The sequence below is a fragment of the Columba livia genome, unplaced genomic scaffold, assembly GCF_036013475.1.
Source record: "Columba livia isolate bColLiv1 breed racing homer unplaced genomic scaffold, bColLiv1.pat.W.v2 Scaffold_1747, whole genome shotgun sequence".
Lineage (NCBI taxonomy): Eukaryota > Metazoa > Chordata > Aves > Columbiformes > Columbidae > Columba > Columba livia.
In genome coordinates, this window is record NW_027043072.1 from 846 (window position 1) to 21091 (window position 20246).

The following is a 20246-nucleotide window of genomic DNA, read 5'->3' on the forward strand; positions in this document are numbered from 1 at the left end:
TCGCCGTGAAGGCTTTAAGGCTAATTGGGATGATGGAGACGAACCATTGGTCGAACAACCAACAATTTGTACAATTAGCAATTAATTAAGACAATTAAGAGCGTTGGTGTGAAGGTCTTGGGACCTAATTGGGATGATGGAGACGAACCATCTATTGATCAATCAACAATTTGTACAATTAATGATGAATTAAGACAATTAAGAGCGTTTGGTGCGAAGGTCTCAAGGTCTAATTGGGATGATGGAGACGAACCATTGGTTGATCAACCAACAATTTGTACAATTAACGATAAATTAAGATAATTAACATTGTCTCTAAGAAGGTCTCAAGGCCTAATTGGGATGATGGAGACGAACCACTGGTCGAACAACCAACAATTTGTACAATTAGCGATTAATTAAGGCAATTAAGAGCGTTGGTGTGAAGGCCTCAGGGCCTGATTGGGATGATGGAGATGAACCACTGGTCGGACAACCAACAATTTGTACAATTAGCGATTAATTAAGACAATTAAGAGTGTTGGTGTGAAGGTCTCAAGGCCTAATTGGGATGATGGAGACGAACCATTGGCTGAACAACCAATAATTTGAGCAATTAATAAAGATAAAGGCAATTAATGTTGTCACTATGAAGGCCTCAGGGCCTAATTGGGATGATGGAGATGAACCACTGGTCGGACAACCAACAATTTGTACAATTAGCGATTAATTAAGACAATTAAGAGCGTTGGTGTGAAGGCCTCGGGGCCTAATTGGGATGATGGAGACGAACCATTGGTCGAACAATCAACAATTTGTACAATTAGCGATTAATTAAGACAATTAAGAGCGTTGGTGTGAAGGTCTCAAGGCCTAATTGGGATGATGGAGACGAACCATTGGCTGAACAACCAATACTTTGAGCAATTAATGAAGATAAAGGCAATTAATGTTGTCACTATGAAGGCCTCAGGGCCTAATTGGGATGATGGAGATGAACCACTGGTCGGACAACCAACAATTTGTACAATTAGCGATTAATTAAGACAATTAAGAGCGTTGGTGTGAAGGCCTCGGGGCCTAATTGGGATGATGGAGACAAACCATTGTCGGATAATCGAAGTTTTATGTAATTAATGATTAATTGAAGGTAATTAACGGCTCACCTTCGGGGTCGGACCAGAGCAGGTCGCACATGGGCCCGTCGTGCGGCACCTCCTGCTTGCGGTCGATGGTGCGGATCTGGTCCAGCGTCTGGATGGACGGCGACAGCCCCCCGTGCACGCAGAAGATCTGGGGGGACACGCGGGCGCCATTGCGGGGAACCAATGAGGAGCGGCGCAAAATGGCCGCCGGGGGCAAGGAAAGGGAGGGTTGGGGTGTTAGGGGGGGAAAGTGAGGAACAAAATGGCGCCAGAATCGCCTCAGGGACCAAAATGGCGGGAAAATCGCCTCAGGGACCAAAACGGCGGGAAAAACGCCTCAGGGACCAAAACGGCGGGAAAAACGCCTCAGGGCACAAAAAGGCGGGAAAATCGCCTCAGGGCACAAAAAGGCGGGAAAAATTACATTAGGGAACAAAATGGCGCCAGAATCGCCTCAGGGCTCAAAATGGCGGGAAAATCGCCTCAGGGAACAAAACGGCGGGAAAATCGCCTCAGGGAACAAAACGGCGGAAAATCGCCTCAGGGACAAAACGGCGGGAAAATCGCCTCAGGGGACAAAACGGCGGGAAAATCGCCTCAGGGGACAAAACGGCGGGAAAATCGCCTCAGGGGACAAAACGGCGGGAAAATCGCCTCAGGGGACAAAACGGCGGGAAAATCGCCTCAGGGACAAAACGGCGGGAAAATCGCCTCAGGGGACAAAACGGCGGGAAAATCGCCTCAGGGGACAAAACGGCGGGAAAATCGCCTCAGGGGACAAAACGGCGGGAAAATCGCCTCAGGGGACAAAACGGCGGGAAAATCGCCTCAGGGGACAAAACGGCGGGAAAATCGCCTCAGGGGACAAAACGGCGGGAAAATCGCCTCAGGGGACAAAACGGCGGGAAAATCGCCTCAGGGGACAAAACGGCGGGAAAAACGCCTCAGGGAACAAAATGGCGCCAAAAGCGTCTCAGGGAACAAAATGGCGGGAAAATCACCTCAGGGAACAAAATGGCGCCAGAATCGCCTCAGGGCTCAAAATGGCGGGAAGATTACATTAGGGAACAAAATGGCGCCAGAATCGCCTCAGGGAACAAAATGGCACCAAAAACACCTCAGGGAACAAAATGGCGCCAGAATTAGTCTTGATTTTATGATATAATAGAAGAAAACGGACAAAACATGATTAATGTGAGAAATATTGATATAAAGAGTGACCCCCAAACTGCCTCAAAATGGCGGCAGAATCACCTCAGGGGGAAAATGGCGCCAGATCCACCTCAGGGACAACATGGCGGCTCCAGTGAAACAATTTTAGGAATTTCAGCCTCAATTTCATGATACAACAGAAGAAAATGTACAAAAAGGGATTAACGGGGGATTATTAATAATGATTTTGGCGCCATTTTGTTCCCTGAGGTGATTCTGCCGCCATTTTGTTCCCTGAGGCGATTTTCCCACCATTTCCCCCCGAGGCGACTTTCCCGCCATTTTGAGGCAGCTCAATGCTCACTCTATTATCAATAATTCCCACATTCATCACTTTTTATACATTATTTTCTATTATATCATGAAATCGAGGGCGATTCTGCCGCCATTTCCCCCTGAGGCGACTTTCCCGCCGTCTTGTTCCCTGAGGTGATTCCGCCGCCATTTTGAGGCAGCTTAGTCATCACTCTTTATATCAATAATTCCACCATTAATCACTTTTTCTCCATTTTCTTCCATTACATCATAAAATCAAGACTAATTTTGGCGCCATTTTGTTCCCTGAGGCGATGCTGGCGCCATTTCCCCCCCAATGCGATTCCGCCGCCATTTTGAACCTGAGTTGATTTTGGCGCCATTTCCCCCTGAGGTGATTCTGCCGCCATTTTGTTCCCTGAGGCCATTTTCCCGCCATTTCCCCCTGAAGCGACTCCGCCGCCATTTTGTTCCCTGAGTCAATTTTCCCGCCATTTCCCCCTGAGGTGATTCCGTCGCCATTTCCCCCCTGAGGGGTTATTGGGGGTTATTTTGTGCCCTGAGGCGACTTTCCCGACATCTCCCTCTCAGTCAATTTTCCCGCCATTTTCCCCGCCATTTTGTTCCCTGAGGCAACTTTCCGCCATTTCCCCCTCAGCCGACTTTCCCGCCATTTCCCCCCTGAGGCGATTCCACCACCATTTTGTTCCCTGAGGTGACTTTCCCGCCCTTTCCCCCCCAGTCAATTTTCCGGCCATTTCCCCCCCGAGGTGATTCCATCCCCATTTCCCCCTGAGGCGACTTTCGCGCCATTTTGTTCCCTGAGGTGATTCCACCACCATTTTGTTCCCTGAAGCCATTTTCCAGCCATTTCCCCCGAGGTGATTCCACCCCCATTTCCCCCTGAGGCGACTTTCCCTCCATTTCCCCCCTGAGGTGATTCCACCACCATTTTGTTCCCTGGGGCAACTTTCCCGCCATTTCCCCCCTGAGGCGACTTTCCCGCCATTTCCCCCCCGAGGCGATTCCATCCCCATTTCCCCCTGAGGCGACTTTACCGCCATTTTGTTCCCTGAGGTGATTCCACCACCATTTTGTTCCCTGAGGTGACTTTCCCACCATTTCCCCCTGAAGCGACTCTGCTCCCATTTTGTTCCCTGAGTCAATTTCCCCGCCATTTCCCCCCGAGGTGACTTTCCCTCCATTTCCCCCCTGAGGCGATTCCGCCACCATTTTGTTCCCTGAGGCGACTTTCCCGCCATTTCTCCCTGAAGTGATTCCGCCGCCATTTCCCCCCCGAGGCGACTTTCCCGCCATTTCCCCCCCGGGCGATTCAATCCCCATTTCCCCCTGAGGCGACTTTCCCGACATTTTGTTCCCTGAGGTGATTCCACCACCATTTTGTTCACTGAGGCGACTTTCCCGCCATTTCCCCCTCAGTCAATTTTCCCGCCATTCCCCCCCGAGGCGATTCCATCCCCATTTCCCCCCCGAGGCGACTTTCCCTCCATTTCCCCCCTGAGGTGATTCCACCACCATTTTGTTCCCTGAGGCAACTTTCCCGCCATTTTGATCCCTGAGATGATTCCGTCGCCATTTTGATCCCTGAGGTGACTTTCCCGCCCTTTTCCCCCTGAGGCGACTTTCCTGCCATTTTGTTCCCTGAGGCAATTCCGGTGCCATTTCCCCCTGAGGTGATTCCACCACCATTTTGTTCCCTGAGGCCATTTTCCCGCCATTTCCCCCTGAGATGATTCCACCGCCATTTCCCCCCTGAGGCGACTTTCCCGCCATTTCCCCCCTGAGGTGATTCCACCACCATTTTGTTCCCTGAGGTGATTCCACCACCATTTTGTTCCCTGAGGCAACTTTCCCGCCATTTACCCCCTGAGGTGATTCCACCACCATTTTGTTCCCTGGGGCAACTTTCCCGCCATTTTGTTCCCTGAGGTGATTCCACCACCATTTTGTTCTCTGAGGTGACTTTCCCGCCATTTCCCCCTCAGTCAATTTTCCCGACATTCCCCCCCGAGGCGATTCCATCCCCATTTCCCCCTGAGGCGACTTTCCCGCCATTTTGTTCCCTGAGGTGATTCCATCCCCATTTCCCCCCTGAGGCGACTTTCCCTCCATTTCCCCCCTGAGGCGATTCCACCACCATTTTGTTCCCTGAGGCCATTTTCCCGCCATTTCCCCCCTGAGGTGATTCCACCACCATTTTGTTCCCTGAGGCCATTTTCCCGCCATTTCCCCTTGAGGTGATTCCGCCGCCATTTCCCCCCTGAGGCGACTTTCCCGCCATTTCCCCCCTGAGGCGATTCCACCACCATTTTGTTCCCTGAGGTGACTTTCCCGCCATTTCCCCCTCAGTAAATTTTCCGGCCATTTCCCCCCTGAGGCGATTCCATCCCCATTTCCCCCTGAGGTGACTTTCCCGCCATTTTGTTCCCTGAGGTGATTCCACCACCATTTTGTTCCCTGAAGCCATTTTCCCGCCATTTCCCCCCTGAGGTGATTCCACCCCCATTTCCCCCCTGAGGCGACTTTCCCTCCATTTCCCCCCTGAGGTGATTCCACCACCATTTTGTTCCCTGGGGCAACTTTCCCGCCATTTCCCCCCCGAGGCGATTCCATCCCCATTTCCCCCTGAGGCGACTTTCCCGCCATTTTGTTCCCTGAGGTGATTCCACCACCATTTTGTTCCCTGAGGTGACTTTCCCACCATTTCCCCCTGAAGCGACTCTGCTCCCATTTTGTTCCCTGAGTCAATTTTCCCGCCATTTCCCCCCGAGGTGACTTTCCCTCCATTTCCCCCCTGAGGCGATTCCGCCACCATTTTGTTCCCTGAGGCGACTTTCCCGCCCTTTTCCCCCTGAGGCGATTCCACGACCATTTTGTTCCTTGAGGCGACTTTCCCGCCCTTTTCCCCCTGAGGCGACTTTCCCGCCCTTTTCCCCCTGAGGCGACTTTCCCGCCCTTTTCCCCCTGAGGTGATTCCACCACCATTTTGTTCCCTGAGGCGACTTTCCCTCCATTTCCCCCCTGAGGTGATTCCACCACCATTTTGTTCCCTGAGGCCATTTTCCCGCCATTTCCCCTTGAGGTGATTCCGCCGCCATTTCCCCCCTGAGGCGACTTTCCCTCCATTTCCCCCCGTGGCGATTCCACCACCATTTTGTTCCCTGAGGCCATTTTCCCGCCATTTCCCCTTGAGGTGATTCCGCCGCCATTTCCCCCCTGAGGCAACTTTCCCGCCATTTCCCCCCTGAGGCAACTTTCCCGCCATTTCCCCCCTGAGGCGATTCCACGACCATTTTGTTCCCTGAGGCCATTTTCCCGCCATTTCCCCCTGAGGTGATTCCGCTGCCATTTCCCCCCTGAGGCGATTCCACGACCATTTTGTTCCCTGAGGCGACTTTCCCGCCATTTCCCCCCGAGGCGATTCCGCCGCCATTTCCCCCCTGAGGCGACTTTCCCGCCATTTCCCCCCTGAGGTGATTCCATCCCCATTTCCCCCCTGAGGCGACTTTCCCTCCATTTCCCCCCTGAGGTGATTCCACCACCATTTTGTTCCCTGAGGCGACTTTCCCGCCCTTTCCCCCTGAGGTCATTCCACCACCATTTTGTTCCCTGAGGCCATTTTCCCACCATTTCCCCCTGAGGTGATTCCATCCCCATTTCCCCCCTGAGGCGACTTTCCCGCCATTTCCCCCCTGAGGTGATTCCACCACCATTTTGTTCCCTGAGGCCATTTTCCCACCATTTGCTCGTGAGGTGATTCCGCCGCCATTTCCCCCCTCAGGCGACTTTCCCGCCATTTCCCCCCATGAGGCGACTTTCCCGCCATTTCCCCCCTGAGGCGACTTTCCTGCCATTTTGTTCCCTGAGGTGACTTTCCCACCCTTTCCCCCCTGAGGCGACTCCACGACCATTTTGTTCCCTGAGGCGACTTTCCCGCCATTTCCCCCTGAGATGATTCCACCATCATTTTGTTCCCTGAGGTGATTCCACCACCATTTTGTTCCCTGAGGCCATTTTCCCGCCATTTCCCCCTGAGGTGATTCCACCACCACTTTGTTCCCTGAGTCACTTTTCCCGCCATTTCCCACTGAGGCGACTTTCCCGCCGTTTCCCCCCTGAGGTGATTCCGTCGCCATTTTGATCCCTGAGACGACTTTCCCGCCCTTTTCCCCCTGAGGCGACTTTCCTGCCATTTTGTTCCCTGAGGCGACTTTCCCGCCCTTTTCCCCCTGAGGCGATTCCACGACCATTTTGTTCCCTGAGGTGACTTTCCCGCTCTTTTCCCCCTCAGTCAATTTTCCCGCCATTTCCCCCCCGAGGCGCTTCCCCCGCCATCTCTCCCCCCACCCCGCCATCTCTCCCCCCACCTCCCCATCCCCTCCCCGCCCCCCCAACCCCCCCCGCACCCCCCCATCCCCATTAACACCCCGCGGGCGCACCTTGCCGTCGATGATGGCGGACAGGCTGAGGTAGTCGAAGATCTCGGTGCAGTAGCGCCACACGGTGACGGAGCCGTACTTGCGCAGGCACTCGTCGTAGAAGCCGTACACCTGCGTGATCTGCCGGCTCTCGTGGTTCCCGCGGATCAGCGTGATGCGGTCGGGGTAGCGCACCTGCCGGACAAATGGCGCCGGACGCCTGGGTCCCTTCGGCCGGATGCCTGGGTCCCTCTTCCTGAACTCCTGGGACCCTCCCCGAACACCTGGGTTCCCTCCATGGACACCTGCGTCCCTTACTTGAGTCCCTCCCCGAACTCCTGGGTCCCTCCCGAACGCCTGGGTCCCTTACTTGGGTTCCCCCGAACTCCTGGGTTCCTCCCCGAACGCCTGGGTCCCTTACTTGGGTCCCTCCCTGAACTCCTGGGTCCCTCCCCGAACTCCTGGGTCCCTTACTTGGGTTCCTCCCCGAACGCCTGGGTCCCTTACTTGGGTCCCTCCCCGAACACCTGGGTCCCCCTGGGGCACTCCTGGGTCCCCTATTTGGTCCCCTGGGGCACTCCTGGGTCCCCTATTTGGTCCCCTGGGGCACTCCTGGGTCCCCTATTTGGTCCCCTGGGGCACTCCTGGGTCCCCTATTTGGTCCCCTGGGGCACTCCTGGGTCCCCTATTTGGTCCCCTGGGGCACTCCTGGGTCTCCCCCCTACTCCCGGCTCCCCCACTGGGGCACTCCTGGGTCCCCTATTTGGTCCCCGGGGCACTCCTGGCTCCCGGGGCACTCCTGTGTCCCCGGGGCACTCCTGGGTCCCCTATTTGGGTCCCCGGGGCACTCCCGGCTCCCCCCCGGGACACTCCTGGGTCCCCTATTTGGTCCCCGGGGCACTCCTGGGTCCCCTATTTGGTCCCCGGGGCACTCCTGGGTCCCCTATTTGGTCCCCGGGGCACTCCTGGGTCCCCTATTTGGTCCCCTGGGGCACTCCCGGGTCCCCTATTTGGTCCCTGGGGCACTCCTGGCTCCCCTATTTGGGTCCCTGGGGCACTCCTGGCTCCCCTATTTGGGTCCCTGGGGCACTCCTGGCTCCCCGGGGCACTCCTGGGTCCCCGGGGCACTCCTGGGTCCCCTATTTGGGTCCCCGGGGCACTCCCGGCTCCCCCCCGGGACACTCCTGGGTCCCCTATTTGGTCCCCGGGGCACTCCTGGGTCCCCTATTTGGTCCCCGGGGCACTCCTGGGTCCCCTATTTGGTCCCCGGGGCACTCCTGGGTCCCCTATTTGGGTCCCTGGGGCACTCCCGGGTCCCCCCGTGGGGCACTCCTGGGTCCCCTATTTGGTCCCCGGGTCCCCTATTTGGTCCCTGGGGCACTCCTGGGTCCCCTATTTGGGTCCCTGGGGCACTCCCGGGTCCCCCCCTGGGGCACTCCTGGGTCCCCTATTTGGTCCCCGGGGCACTCCCGGGTCCCCTATTTGGTCCCTGGGGCACTCCCGGGTCCCCCCCGGGGCACTCCTGGGTCCCCTATTTGGTCCCCCGGGGCACTCCTGGGTCCCCTATTTGGTCCCTGGGGCCCTCCTGGGTCCCCGGGGCACTCCTGGGTCCCCTACTTGATCCCTGGGGCACTCCTGGGTCCCCGGGACACTCCTGGGTCCCCTACTTGGTCCCTGGGGCACTCCTGGGTCCCCTATTTGGGTCCCTGGGGCACTCCCGGGTCCCCCCCGGGGCACTCCTGGGACCCCTATTTGGTCCCCGGGGCACTCCTGGGTCCCCCCCGTGGGGCACTCCCGGGTCCCCCCCCCTGGGGCACTCCCGGGTCCCCCCCCCCTGGGGCACTCCTGTCCCCCCCCCGGGGCACTCCTGGGTCCCCTATTTGGTCCCCGGGGCACTCCTGGGTCCCCCCCTGGGGCACTCCCGGGTCCCCCCCCCCGGGGCACTCCTGGGTCCCCTATTTGGTCCCCGGGGCACTCCTGGGTCCCCTGGGGCACTCCCGGGTCCCCCCCCCGGGGCACTCCCGGGTCCCCGGGGCACTCCCGGGTCCCCCCCCCGGGGCACTCCCGGGTCCCCCCCCCCGGGGCACTCCCGGGTCCCCCCCCCCCCCCCCGGGGCACTCCTGGGTCCCCCCCCCCGGGGCACTCCCGGTCCCACCTTGAGCGCCAGCAGCAGCAGGAAGGTCTCCACGCTGTAGAAGCCGCGGTCCACGAAGTCGCCCATGAACAGGTAGTTGGTCTCGGGCACGTCGCCCCCCACCTGCCGCACAGCCGTCAGCCCGCAGCGGGGGGGCGGGGGGGGCAGGGGGGCGGGGGGGGCAGGGGGGCGGGACGGCACCTGGGGGGGGGGCACCTGGGGGTGGGGGGGGGGGGGGGAAGGGGAGGGCACCTGGGGGTGGGGGGAGCACCTGGGGGTGGGGGGGGGGGTGGGGAAGGGGAGGGCACCTGGGGGTGGGGGGGGGGGGGAAGGGGAGGGCACCTGGGGGTGGGGGGAGCACCTGGGGGTGGGGGGGGGGGGAGCACCAGGGGGTGGGGGGGAGCACCTGGGGGTGGGGGAGCACCGGGGGGGGGGGGAGCACCTGGGGGGCGGGGGGGGGGGGGGAGCACCTGGGGGGGTCACATGGGGTCAGGGGAGCACTTGGGGGGCACCTGGGGGGTCACATGGCAGCAGGGGGGCAGCAGGGGGGGCAGCTGGGGGGGCAGCTGGGGGGGCAGCTGGGGGGGCAGCTGGGGGGGCAGCTGGGGGGGCAGCTGGGGGGGCAGCTGGGGGGGCACGAAGGTCACATGGGGTCAGGGGGGCACTTGGGGGTCACCTGGGGACAGGGGGATCACATGGGGTCAGGGGGTCACATGGGGGGCACCTGGGGGGCAGGAGGGGCACATGGGGTCAGGGGGGCACCTGGGGGGCAGCTGGGGGGGGGGGGCAGCGACGGGGGGTCACATGGGGTCAGGGGGGCACTTGGGGGGCACCTGGGGGGTCACATGGCAGCAGGGGGGCAGCGGGGGTCACATGGAGTCAGAGGGGCACTTGGGGGTCACCTGGGGACAGGGGGATCACATGGGGTCAGGGGGTCACATGGGGGGCACCTGGGGGGCAGGAGGGGCACATGGGGTCAGGGGGGCACCTGGGGGGCAGCTGGGGGGGGTCACATGGCAGCAGGGGGGCAGCGGGGGGGGGGGGCAGCGGGGGTCACATGGGGTCAGAGGGGCACTTGGGGGGCAGCTGGGGGACACCGGGGGGGCAGGAGGGTCACGTGGGGTCAGGGGGGCACTTGGGGGGCAGCTATGGGGGGGTCACATGGGGTCAGGGGGACACTTGGGGGGCACCTGGGGGTCACGTGGGGTCAGGGGAGCAGCTGGGGGGGGCAGCTGGGGGGGGCAGCTGGGGGGGGCAGCTGGGGGGGGCAGCTGGGGGGGGCAGCTGGGGGGGGCAGCTGGGGGGCAGGAGAGTCACATGGGGTCAGGGGGAACTTGGGGGGCAGCTGGGGGTCACGTGGGGGGCAGCTGGGGGGTGGTTGGGTCACTTGGGGGGCAGGAGGATCACATGGGGGGGTCACTTGGGGGGCAGGGGGGGTCACTTGGGGGGGGTCACTTGGGGGGGCAGGGGGGGGTCACTTGGGGGGTCACTTGGGGGGCAGCGCACCCTGAACAGCTCCTTGAGGTCATAGAACTGGCCGTGAATGTCCCCACACACCTGGGGGGAGACGGGGGGCAGAGCCCCACAGGTGACCCCGGGAGCCCCACGGACCGACCCACAGCCTGACCCACAGCTCCCCACATCCCTGACCCACAGCCTGACCCACATCTCCCCACGGACCGACCCACATCCTGACCCACATCTCCCCACAGCCCTGACCCACATCTCCCCACACCCCTGACCCACATCCTGACCCACATCTCCCCACGGACCGACCCACATCCTGACCCACATCTCCCCACAGCCCTGACCCACAGCTCCCCACATCCCTGACCCACAGCCTGACCCACATCTCCCCACGGACCGACCCACATCCTGACCCACATCTCCCCACAGCCCTGACCCACATCTCCCCACACCCCTGACCCACATCCCTGACCCACATCTCCCCACACCCCGACCCACATCCCCGACCCACATCTCCCCACATCCCAGACCCACATCTCTGACCCACATCTCCCCACACCCTGACCCACATCCCTGACCCACATCTCCCCACACCCTGACCCACATCCTTGACCCACATCTCCCCACACCCTGACCCACATCCCTGACCCACATCTCCCCACATCCCTGACCCACATCCCCGACCCACATCCCCCCACACCGTGACCCACATCTCCCCACACCCTGACCCACAGCTCCACACATCCCAACCCACATCCCAACCCACACCCCTGACCCACATCTCCCCACACCCTGACCCACATCCCGACCCACATCTCCCCACATCCTGACCCACATCCCTGACCCACATCTCCCCACACCCCTGACCCACATCTCCCCACAGCCCTGACCCACATCCCTGACCCACAGCCCGACCCACATCCCTGACCCACATCTCCCCACAGCCCGACCCACATCTCTGACCCACATCTCCCCACATCCCAGACCCACATCTCTGACCCACATCCCAGACCCACATCCCAGACCCACATCCCAGACCCACATCCCAGACCCACATCTCCCCACACCCTGACCCACATCCTTGACCCACATCTCCCCACACCCTGACCCACATCCCTGACCCACATCTCCCCACATCCCTGACCCACATCCCCCCACACCGTGACCCACATCTCCCCACACCCTGACCCACATCCTTGACCCACATCTCCCCACACCCTGACCCACAGCTCCACACATCCCGACCCACATCCCAACCCACACCCCTGACCCACATCTCCCCACATCCTGACCCACATCCTGACCCACATCTCCCCACACCCCTGACCCACATCAGCCCACACCCTGACCCACATCCCAGCCCCACATCTCTGTGACCTCATTCCCAGCCCCACATCTCCCCCCATCCCAGCCCCACATCCCCCCACACCTCCCACATCCCGACCCCCATTCCAGCCCCACATCTCAGCCCCACTTCTCTGTGACCCCCACCCCAGCCCCACATCTCCCCACACCCTGACCCACACCCCTGACCCACATCCCGACCCACATCCCCGACCCACATCCCCCCACAGCCCTGACCCACATCTCCCCACAGCCCTGACCCACATCCCTGACCCACATCTCCCCACACCCTGACCCACATCTCCCCACATCGCCCCACACCCCTGACCCACATCAGCCCACAACCCTGACCCACATCTCCCCACATCCCTGACCCACATCCCGACCCACATCCCGACCCACATCTCCCCACAGCCTGACCCACACCCCTGACCCACATCCCTGTGACCCCCACCCCAGCCCCACATCTCCCACACCATTGACCCCCACCCCAGCCCCACATCTCCCCACATCGCCCCACACCCCTGACCCACATCAGCCCACATCCTGACCCACATCTCCCCACATCCTGACCCACATCCCAGCCCCACATCTCTGTGACCTCATTCCCAGCCCCACATCCCCCCACACCTCCCACATCCCGACCCCCATTCCAGCCCCACATCTCAGCCCCACTTCTCTGTGACCCCCACCCCAGCCCCACATCCCAGCCCCACATCTCTGTGACCTCATTCCCAGCCCCACATCTCCCCCCATCCCAGCCCCACATCCCCCCACACCTCCCACATCCCGACCCCCATTTCAGCCCCACATCTCCCCCCATCTCTCCACATCCCTGACCCACATCCCTGACCCACATCTCCCCACACCCTGACCCACATCCCTGACCCACATCCCGACCCACATCTCCCCACACCCTGACCCACATCCCAGCCCCACATCTCCCCACATCTCCCCACATCCCGACCCACATCTCCCCACACCCCGACCCACATCCCCCCCAGCCCATCCCCCATCCCCCAGACCGTGACGGGCGAGTCCACCCTCTGCACGTTGCTCTCCTCCACCAGGATCTCCCTGCGGCACCGCACACGGTTAGTGACCAAAACAACCCAAATTCACCCCAAAACGACCCAAATTCACCCCAAAACGACCCAAAATACCCATAATTGACCCCAAGATGCCCCAAAACGACCCAAACCGACCCCAAAATGCCCCAAAACGCCCATAATTGACCCCAAAATGCCCCAAAATACCCATAATTGACCCCAAAATGCCCCAAACCGACCCCAAAACGCCCCAAAACACCCATAATTGACCCCAAAATGCCCGAAACCGACCCCAAAATACCCATAATTGACCCCAAAACACCCATAATTGACCCCAAAACACCCATAATTGACCCCAAAACACCCCAAAATACCCATAATTGACCCCAAAACGCCCCAAACCGACCCCAAAACGCCCCAAAATACCCATAATTGACCCCAAAACACCCCTAACCGACCCCAAAACGCCCCAAACTGACCCCAAAACGCCCCAAAACGCCCATAATTGACCCCAAAACACCCCAAAATACCCATAATTGACCCCAAAATGCCCCAAACTGATCCCAAAATGCCCATAATTGACCCCAAACCAACCCCAAAATGCCCATAATTGACCCCAAAACGCCCCAAAATGCCCCAAAATGCCCATAATTGACCCCAAAACGCCCCAAAGCCCAGTGCCTGGGGCCCCCCGACCGCCTGGGTCCTCTGGGGCATTCCTGGGTCCCCTGAACTCCTGGGTCCCTTTCTGCACTCCTGGGTCCTTTGGGGCACTCCTGGGTCCCTCCCGATCTCCTGGGTCCCCCCCCTCACACTCCCGGGTCCTTTGGGGCACTCCTGGGTCCCTTTCCCGAACTCCTGGGTCCTTTGGGGCACTCCTGGGTCCCCCGAACTCCTGTGTTCCCGCCCAAATTCCTCGGTCCGCCCCCCACACTCCCGGGTCCTTTGGGGCACTCCCGGGTCCCCTCTCCCGCACTCCTGGGTCCCCTGGGGCACTCCTGGGTCCCCTGGGGCACTCCCGGGTCCCGTTCCGCCCCCCCCCCCCCGCACTCCTGGGTCCCTTTCCCGAACTCCTGGGTCCCTTTCCCGAACTCCTGGGTCCCCTCCTCCTGAACTCCTGGGTCCCCGGGGCACTCCCGGGTCCCCCCCCCTCACACTCCCGGCTCCCCTGGGGCACTCCTGGGTCCCCGGGGCACTCCTGGGTCCCTTTCCCGCACTCCTGGGTCCCCCGGGGCACTCCCGGGTCCCCCCCTCACACTCCCGGCTCCCCTGGGGCACTCCTGGGTCCCTTGGGGCACTCCTGGGTCCCCCCCCTCACACTCCTGGGTCCCTTTCCCGCACTCCCGGGTCCCCTGGGGCACTCCTGGGTCCCCCCCCCTCACACTCCCAGGTCCTTTGGGGCACTCCTGGGTCCCCTGGGTCACTCCTGGGTCCCCCCCCCTCACACTCCCAGGTCCTTTGGGGCACTGCCGGGTCCCTTTCCCACACTCCCGGTTCCCCCCCTCCCGCACTCCCGGCTCCCCCGGGGCACTCCTGGGTCCCTTTCCCGCACTCCTGGGTCCCCTCCTCCTGAACTCCTGGGTCCCTGGGGCACTCCCGGGTCCCCCCTCCCCGCACTCCTGGGTCCCCTGGGGCACTCCTGGGTCCCTTTCCCGCACTCCCGGCTCCCCCCCCGTCACACTCCCGGGTCCCCTGGGGCACTCCCGGCTCCCTTGGGGCACTCCCGGGTCCCCCGGGGCACTCCTGGGTCCCTCTCCCGCACTCCCGGGTCCCTGGGGCACTCCTGGGTCCCTCTCCCGCACTCCCGGGTCCCTTTCCCGCACTCCCGGGTCCCCCCCTCCCGCACTCCCGGCTCCCCCGGGGCACTCCTGGGTCCCCCCCCTCACACTCCTGGCTCCCCCGGGGCACTCCTGGGTCCCTTTCCCGCACTCCCGGCTCCCCCCTCCCGCACTCCCGGCTCCCCCCTCCCGCACTCCTGGGTCCCCCCTCCCGCAGTCCCGGCTCCCCCGGGGCACTCCTGGGTCCCTTTCCCGCACTCCCGGGTCCCCCCCCCTCACACTCCCGGGTCCCCTGGGGCACTCCTGGGTCCCTTTCCCGCACTCCTGGGTCCCCCCCCCCCTCACACTCCCGGCTCCCCTGGGGCACTCCTGGGTCCCTTTCCCGCACTCCTGGGTCCCCCCCCCGCACTCCCGGGTCCCCCCTCCCGCACTCCCGGCTCCCCCGGGGCACTCCTGGGTCCTTTGGGGCACTCCTGGGTCCCTTTCCCGCACTCCTGGGTCCCCCGGGGCACTCCCGGGTCCCCCCCCTCACACTCCCGGGTCCCCCGGGGCACTCCTGGGTCCCTTTCCCGCACTCCTGGGTCCCCTGGGGCACTCCTGGGTCCCCCCCCTCACACTCCCAGGTCCTTTGGGGCACTCCCGGGTCCCTTTCCCACACTCCCGGGTCCCCCCTCCCGCACTCCCGGCTCCCCCGGGGCACTCCTGGGTCCCTTTCCCGCACTCCTGGGTCCCTGGGGCACTCCCGGGTCCCCCCTCACACTCCCGGGTCCCCTGGGGCACTCCCGGGTCCCTTTCCCGCACTCCTGGGTCCCCCCCTCACACCCCCGGGTCCCCTGGGGCACTCCTGGGTCCCTTTCCCGAACTCCCGGGTCCCTTTCCCGAACTCCTGGGTCCTCTAGGGCACTCCTGGGTCCCTTTCCCGCACTCCTGGGTCCCCCCCCCCCACACTCCCGGGTCCTTCGGGGCACTCCTGGGTCCCTCCCGATCTCCTGGGTCCCCCCCCTCACACTCCCGGGTCCTTCGGGGCACTCCTGGGTCCCCTCTCCTGAACTCCTGGGTCCTTTGGGGCACTCCTGGGTCCCTTTCCCGCACTCCTGGGTCCCCCCCCCCCTCACACTCCCGGGTCCCCTGGGGCACTCCTGGGTCCCTTTCCCGCACTCCTGGGTCCCCCCCCCCCCTCACACTCCCGGCTCCCCTGGGGCACTCCTGGGTCCCTTTCCCGCACTCCTGGGTCCCCCCCCCCCTCACACTCCCGGCTCCCCTGGGGCACTCCTGGGTCCCTTTCCCGCACTCCTGGGTCCCCCCCCCGCACTCCCGGGTCCCCCCTCCCGCACTCCCGGCTCCCCCGGGGCACTCCTGGGTCCCTTTCCCGCACTCCTGGGTCCCTGGGGCACTCCCGGGTCCCCCCTCACACTCCCGGGTCCCCTGGGGCACTCCCGGGTCCCTTTCCCGCACTCCTGGGTCCCCCCCTCACACCCCCGGGTCCCCTGGGGCACTCCTGGGTCCCTTTCCCGAACTCCCGGGTCCCTTTCCCGAACTCCTGGGTCCTCTAGGGCACTCCTGGGTCCCTTTCCCGCACTCCTGGGTCCCCCCCCCCCACACTCCCGGGTCCTTCGGGGCACTCCTGGGTCCCCTCTCCTGAACTCCTGGGTCCTTTGGGGCACTCCTGGGTCCCTCCCGATCTCCTGGGTCCCCCCCCTCACACTCCCGGGTCCTTCGGGGCACTCCTGGGTCCCCTCTCCTGAACTCCTGGGTCCTTTGGGGCACTCCTGGGTCCCTTTCCCGCACTCCTGGGTTCCCCCCCCCCCCCATCACACTCCCGGCTCCCCTGGGGCACTCCTGGGTCCGTTTCCCGCACTCCCGGGTCCCCCCCCCTCACACTCCCGGGTCCCCCGGGGCACTCCTGGGTCCCTTGGGGCACTCCTGGGTCCCCCCCCTCACACTCCCGGGTCCCCCCCCTCACACTCCCGGCTCCCCCGGGGCACTCCTGGGTCCCTTTCCCGCACTCCTGGGTCCCCCCCCCTCACACTCCCGGCTCCCCCGGGGCACTCCTGGGTCCCCCCCCCCTCACACTCCCGGGTCCTTTGGGGCACTCCTGGGTCCCCCCCCCCTCACACTCCCGGCTCCCCCGGGGCACTCCTGGGTCCCCGGGGCACTCCTGGGTCCCTTGGGGCACTCCTGGGTCCCCCGGCGCACCTGGCCTTGGCGCACAGCGCCTTCACCTCGCTCTCCTTGATGAGCTCGCAGCGCCGCAGCTGCTCGATCTGCCGGTCCAGGTCGCTCAGCTCCCCCATGCCTGCGGCTCCCCCATCCACCGCCGCGCTAATTAACACCGCGGGCTTAATTAACACCCGGGGGGGCTTAATTAACACCCGGGGGGGCTTAATTAACACCCGGGGGGCTAATTAACACCACCCCCCCCCCCCCCCCCAGCAGTGCACCCACCGGCCGGAGCTTCCGCCAGCGCTGAGCGTCACTGCCCGGCCGGGCCACGCCGGAAGCGGAAGCGCGCCGGACGGCGGCGGGGGGAAGTGACGCAATGGCAGGGGGTGGGGGTGGAGGGGGTGTGGGAGTGGAGGGGGTGTGGGGGTGTTCCCGAACTCCTGGGTCCCTCCCCCGAACTCCTGGGTCCCTCCCTGACCCGTAAGTGCCCCCTAGTGACTATTAGTGCCCCATAGCGACCCATAAGTGACCCATAAGTGACTCATAGTGACCCATAAGTGACCCAAAGTGCCCCATAGTGACCCATAGTGACCCATAAGTGCCCCATACTGACCCACAAGTGTCCCATAGGGCCTCATAGTGACCCATAAGTGCCCCATAGTGACCCATAAGTGTCCCATAGGGCCCCATAGTGACCCATAAGTGCCCCATAGTGACCCACAAGTGCCACATAGTGACCCATAAGTGACCCATAGTGACCCATAAGTGACCCATAAGTGACCCATAGTGACCCACAAGTGCCCCATAGTGACCCACAAGTGCCCCACAGTGACCCATAAGTGCCCCATAGTGACCCACAAGTGCCCCATAGTGACCCATAGTGACCCATAAGTGCCCCATAGTGACCCATAAGTGCCCCATAGGGCCCCATAGTGACCCACAAGTGCCCCACAAGTGCCCCATAGTGACCCACAAGTGCCCCATAGGGCCCCATAGTGACCCATAAGTGCCTCATAGTGACCCATAAGTGCCCCACAAGTTCCCCATAGTGACCCATAAGCGCCCCATAGGGCCTCATAGTGACCCATAAGTGCCCCATAGGGCCCCATAGTGCCCCATAGGGCCCCATAGTGACCCATAAGTGCCCCATAGGGCCCCATAGTGACCCTTAAGTGCCCCATAGTGACCCATAAGTGTCCCATAGGGCCCCATAGTGACCCATAAGTGCCCCATAGTGACCCACAAGTGCCCCATAGTGACCCATAAGTGACCCATAGGGCCCCATAGTGACCCATAAGTGAGTCCTAGTGACCCATAAGTGACCCATAAGTGCCCCATAGTGCCCCATAAGTGCCCCATAGTGACCTACAAGAGTCCCATAGGGCCCCATAGTGACCCATAAGTGCCCCATAGTGACCCATAGCGACCCATAAGTGCCCCATAGTGACCCATAAGTGTCCCATAGGGCCCCATAGTGACCCACAAGTGCCACATAGTGACCCATAAGTGACCCATAGTGACCCATAAGTGCCCCATAAGTGCCCCATAGCGACCCACAAGTGCCCCATAGTGCCCCATAGGGACCCATAGTGACCCACAAGTGTCCCATAAGTGCCCCATAGTGACCCATAAGTGCCCCATAGGGCCCCATAGTGACCCATAGGGCCCCATAGTGCCCCATAGTGACCCACAAGTGCCCCATAGTGACCCACAAGTGCCCCACAAGTGCCCCATAGTGACCCACAAGTGCCCCATAGGGCCCCATAGTGACCCATAAGTGCCCCATAGGGCCCCATAGTGACCCATAAGTACCTCATAGTGACCCATAAGTGCCCCATAGTGACCCATAAGCGCCCCATAGGGCCTCATAGTGACCCATAAGTGCCCCATAGGGCCCCATAGTGACCCACAAGTGCCCCATAGGGCCCCATAGTGACCCATAAGTACCTCATAGTGACCCATAAGTGCCCCATAGTGACCCATAAGCGCCCCATAGGGCCTCATAGTGACCCATAAGTGCCCCATAGGGCCCCATAGTGACCCATAGTGCCCCATAGTGACCCACAAGTGTCCCATAGTGACCCATAAGTGCCCCATAGGGCCTCATAGTGACCCATAGTAACCCACAAGTGCCCCATAGGGACCCATAGTGACCCACAAGTGTCCCATAAGTGCCCCATAGTGACCCATAAGTGCCCCATAGGGCCCCATAGGGCCTCATAGTGACCCATAGTAACCCACAAGTGCCCCATAGGGACCCATAGTGACCCACAAGTGACCCATAAGTGCCTCATAGTGACCTACAAGTGCCCCATAGTGCCCCATAGTGACCCATAAGTGTCCCATAAGTGTCCCATAGGGCCCCATAAGTGAGTCATGAGATGATCATCCCTGGATGGACCCGCACTCCTGGGTCCCTCCCCCGAACTCCTGGGTCCCTTCCCCGAACGCCTGGGTCCCTCTGCCCGAACGCCTGGGTCCCTCCCCCGAACGCCTGGGTCCCTCCTCTGAACTCCTGGGTCCCTCCCGCACTCCTGGGTCCCTCCCGAACTCCTGGGTCCCTCCCGCACTCCTGGGTCCCTCCCGAACTCCTGGGTCCCCTCCCGCACTCCTGGGTCCCTCCCGCACTCCTGAGTCCCTCCCGAACTCCTGGGTCCCTCCCCCGAACGCCTGGGTCCCTCCCGCACTCCTGGGTCCCTCCCGCACTCCTGGGTCCCTCCCCCGAACTCCTGGGTCCCTTCCCCGAACGCCTGGGTCCCTCTGCCCGAACGCCTGGGTCCCTCCCCCGAACGCCTGGGTCCCTCCTCTGAACTCCTGGGTCCCTCCCGCACTCCTGGGTCCCTCCCGAACTCCTGGGTCCCTCCCGCACTCCTGGGTCCCTCCCGAACTCCTGGGTCCCCTCCCGCACTCCTGGGTCCCTCCCGCACTCCTGAGTCCCTCCCGAACTCCTGGGTCCCTCCCCCGAACGCCTGGGTCCCTCCCGCACTCCTGGGTCCCTCCCGAACTCCTGGGTCCCTCCCGCACTCCTGGGTCCCTCCCCCAAAGAAGCAGCCACAATGTCCCAAAATCCTTTAATGTGAGTCCAGTGACCCCCAAACTGGGACAGTGACCCCCAACTGGGACCCCCGACTCACGGGGTGTCTGGGGGGTTTTGGGGCGCTCAGGGGGTCCCGTGTTGGGTTTGGGGTCTGGGGGGTCTGGGGGTCCCATGTTGGGTTTTGCGGTCCCTGGGGGTCCTAATGTTGGGGGGTCTGGGGGTCCCATGTTGGCTTTGGGGTCTC

The 20246-nt window shown here is 62.3% G+C and overlaps 1 protein-coding gene across 2 annotated transcripts; it reads right to left on the reverse strand.

Moving 5' to 3' along the window:
- Positions 1-1104: 1104 nt before the first annotated feature.
- PPP4C (protein phosphatase 4 catalytic subunit) lies at positions 1105-17373 on the reverse strand. 2 transcript variants are annotated; one of them, XM_065048011.1, is made up of 7 exons: positions 17248-17373; positions 16999-17124; positions 13001-13052; positions 10671-10721; positions 9186-9287; positions 7052-7225; positions 1105-1272 (listed from the first exon to the last, which is right to left on the reverse strand). In XM_065048011.1, the coding sequence occupies exons 2-7, from the start codon at positions 17094-17096 to the stop codon at positions 1120-1122; spliced, it is 630 nt and encodes a 209-aa protein (XP_064904083.1). In that variant the 5' UTR covers positions 17097-17124; positions 17248-17373; the 3' UTR covers positions 1105-1119. The 2 variants fall into 2 exon arrangements, with proteins under 2 accessions (XP_064904083.1, XP_064904084.1); XM_065048012.1 differs by having other exon boundaries at positions 16999-17141; positions 17248-17328.
- Between the last annotated feature and the right edge of the window lie 2873 nt (positions 17374-20246).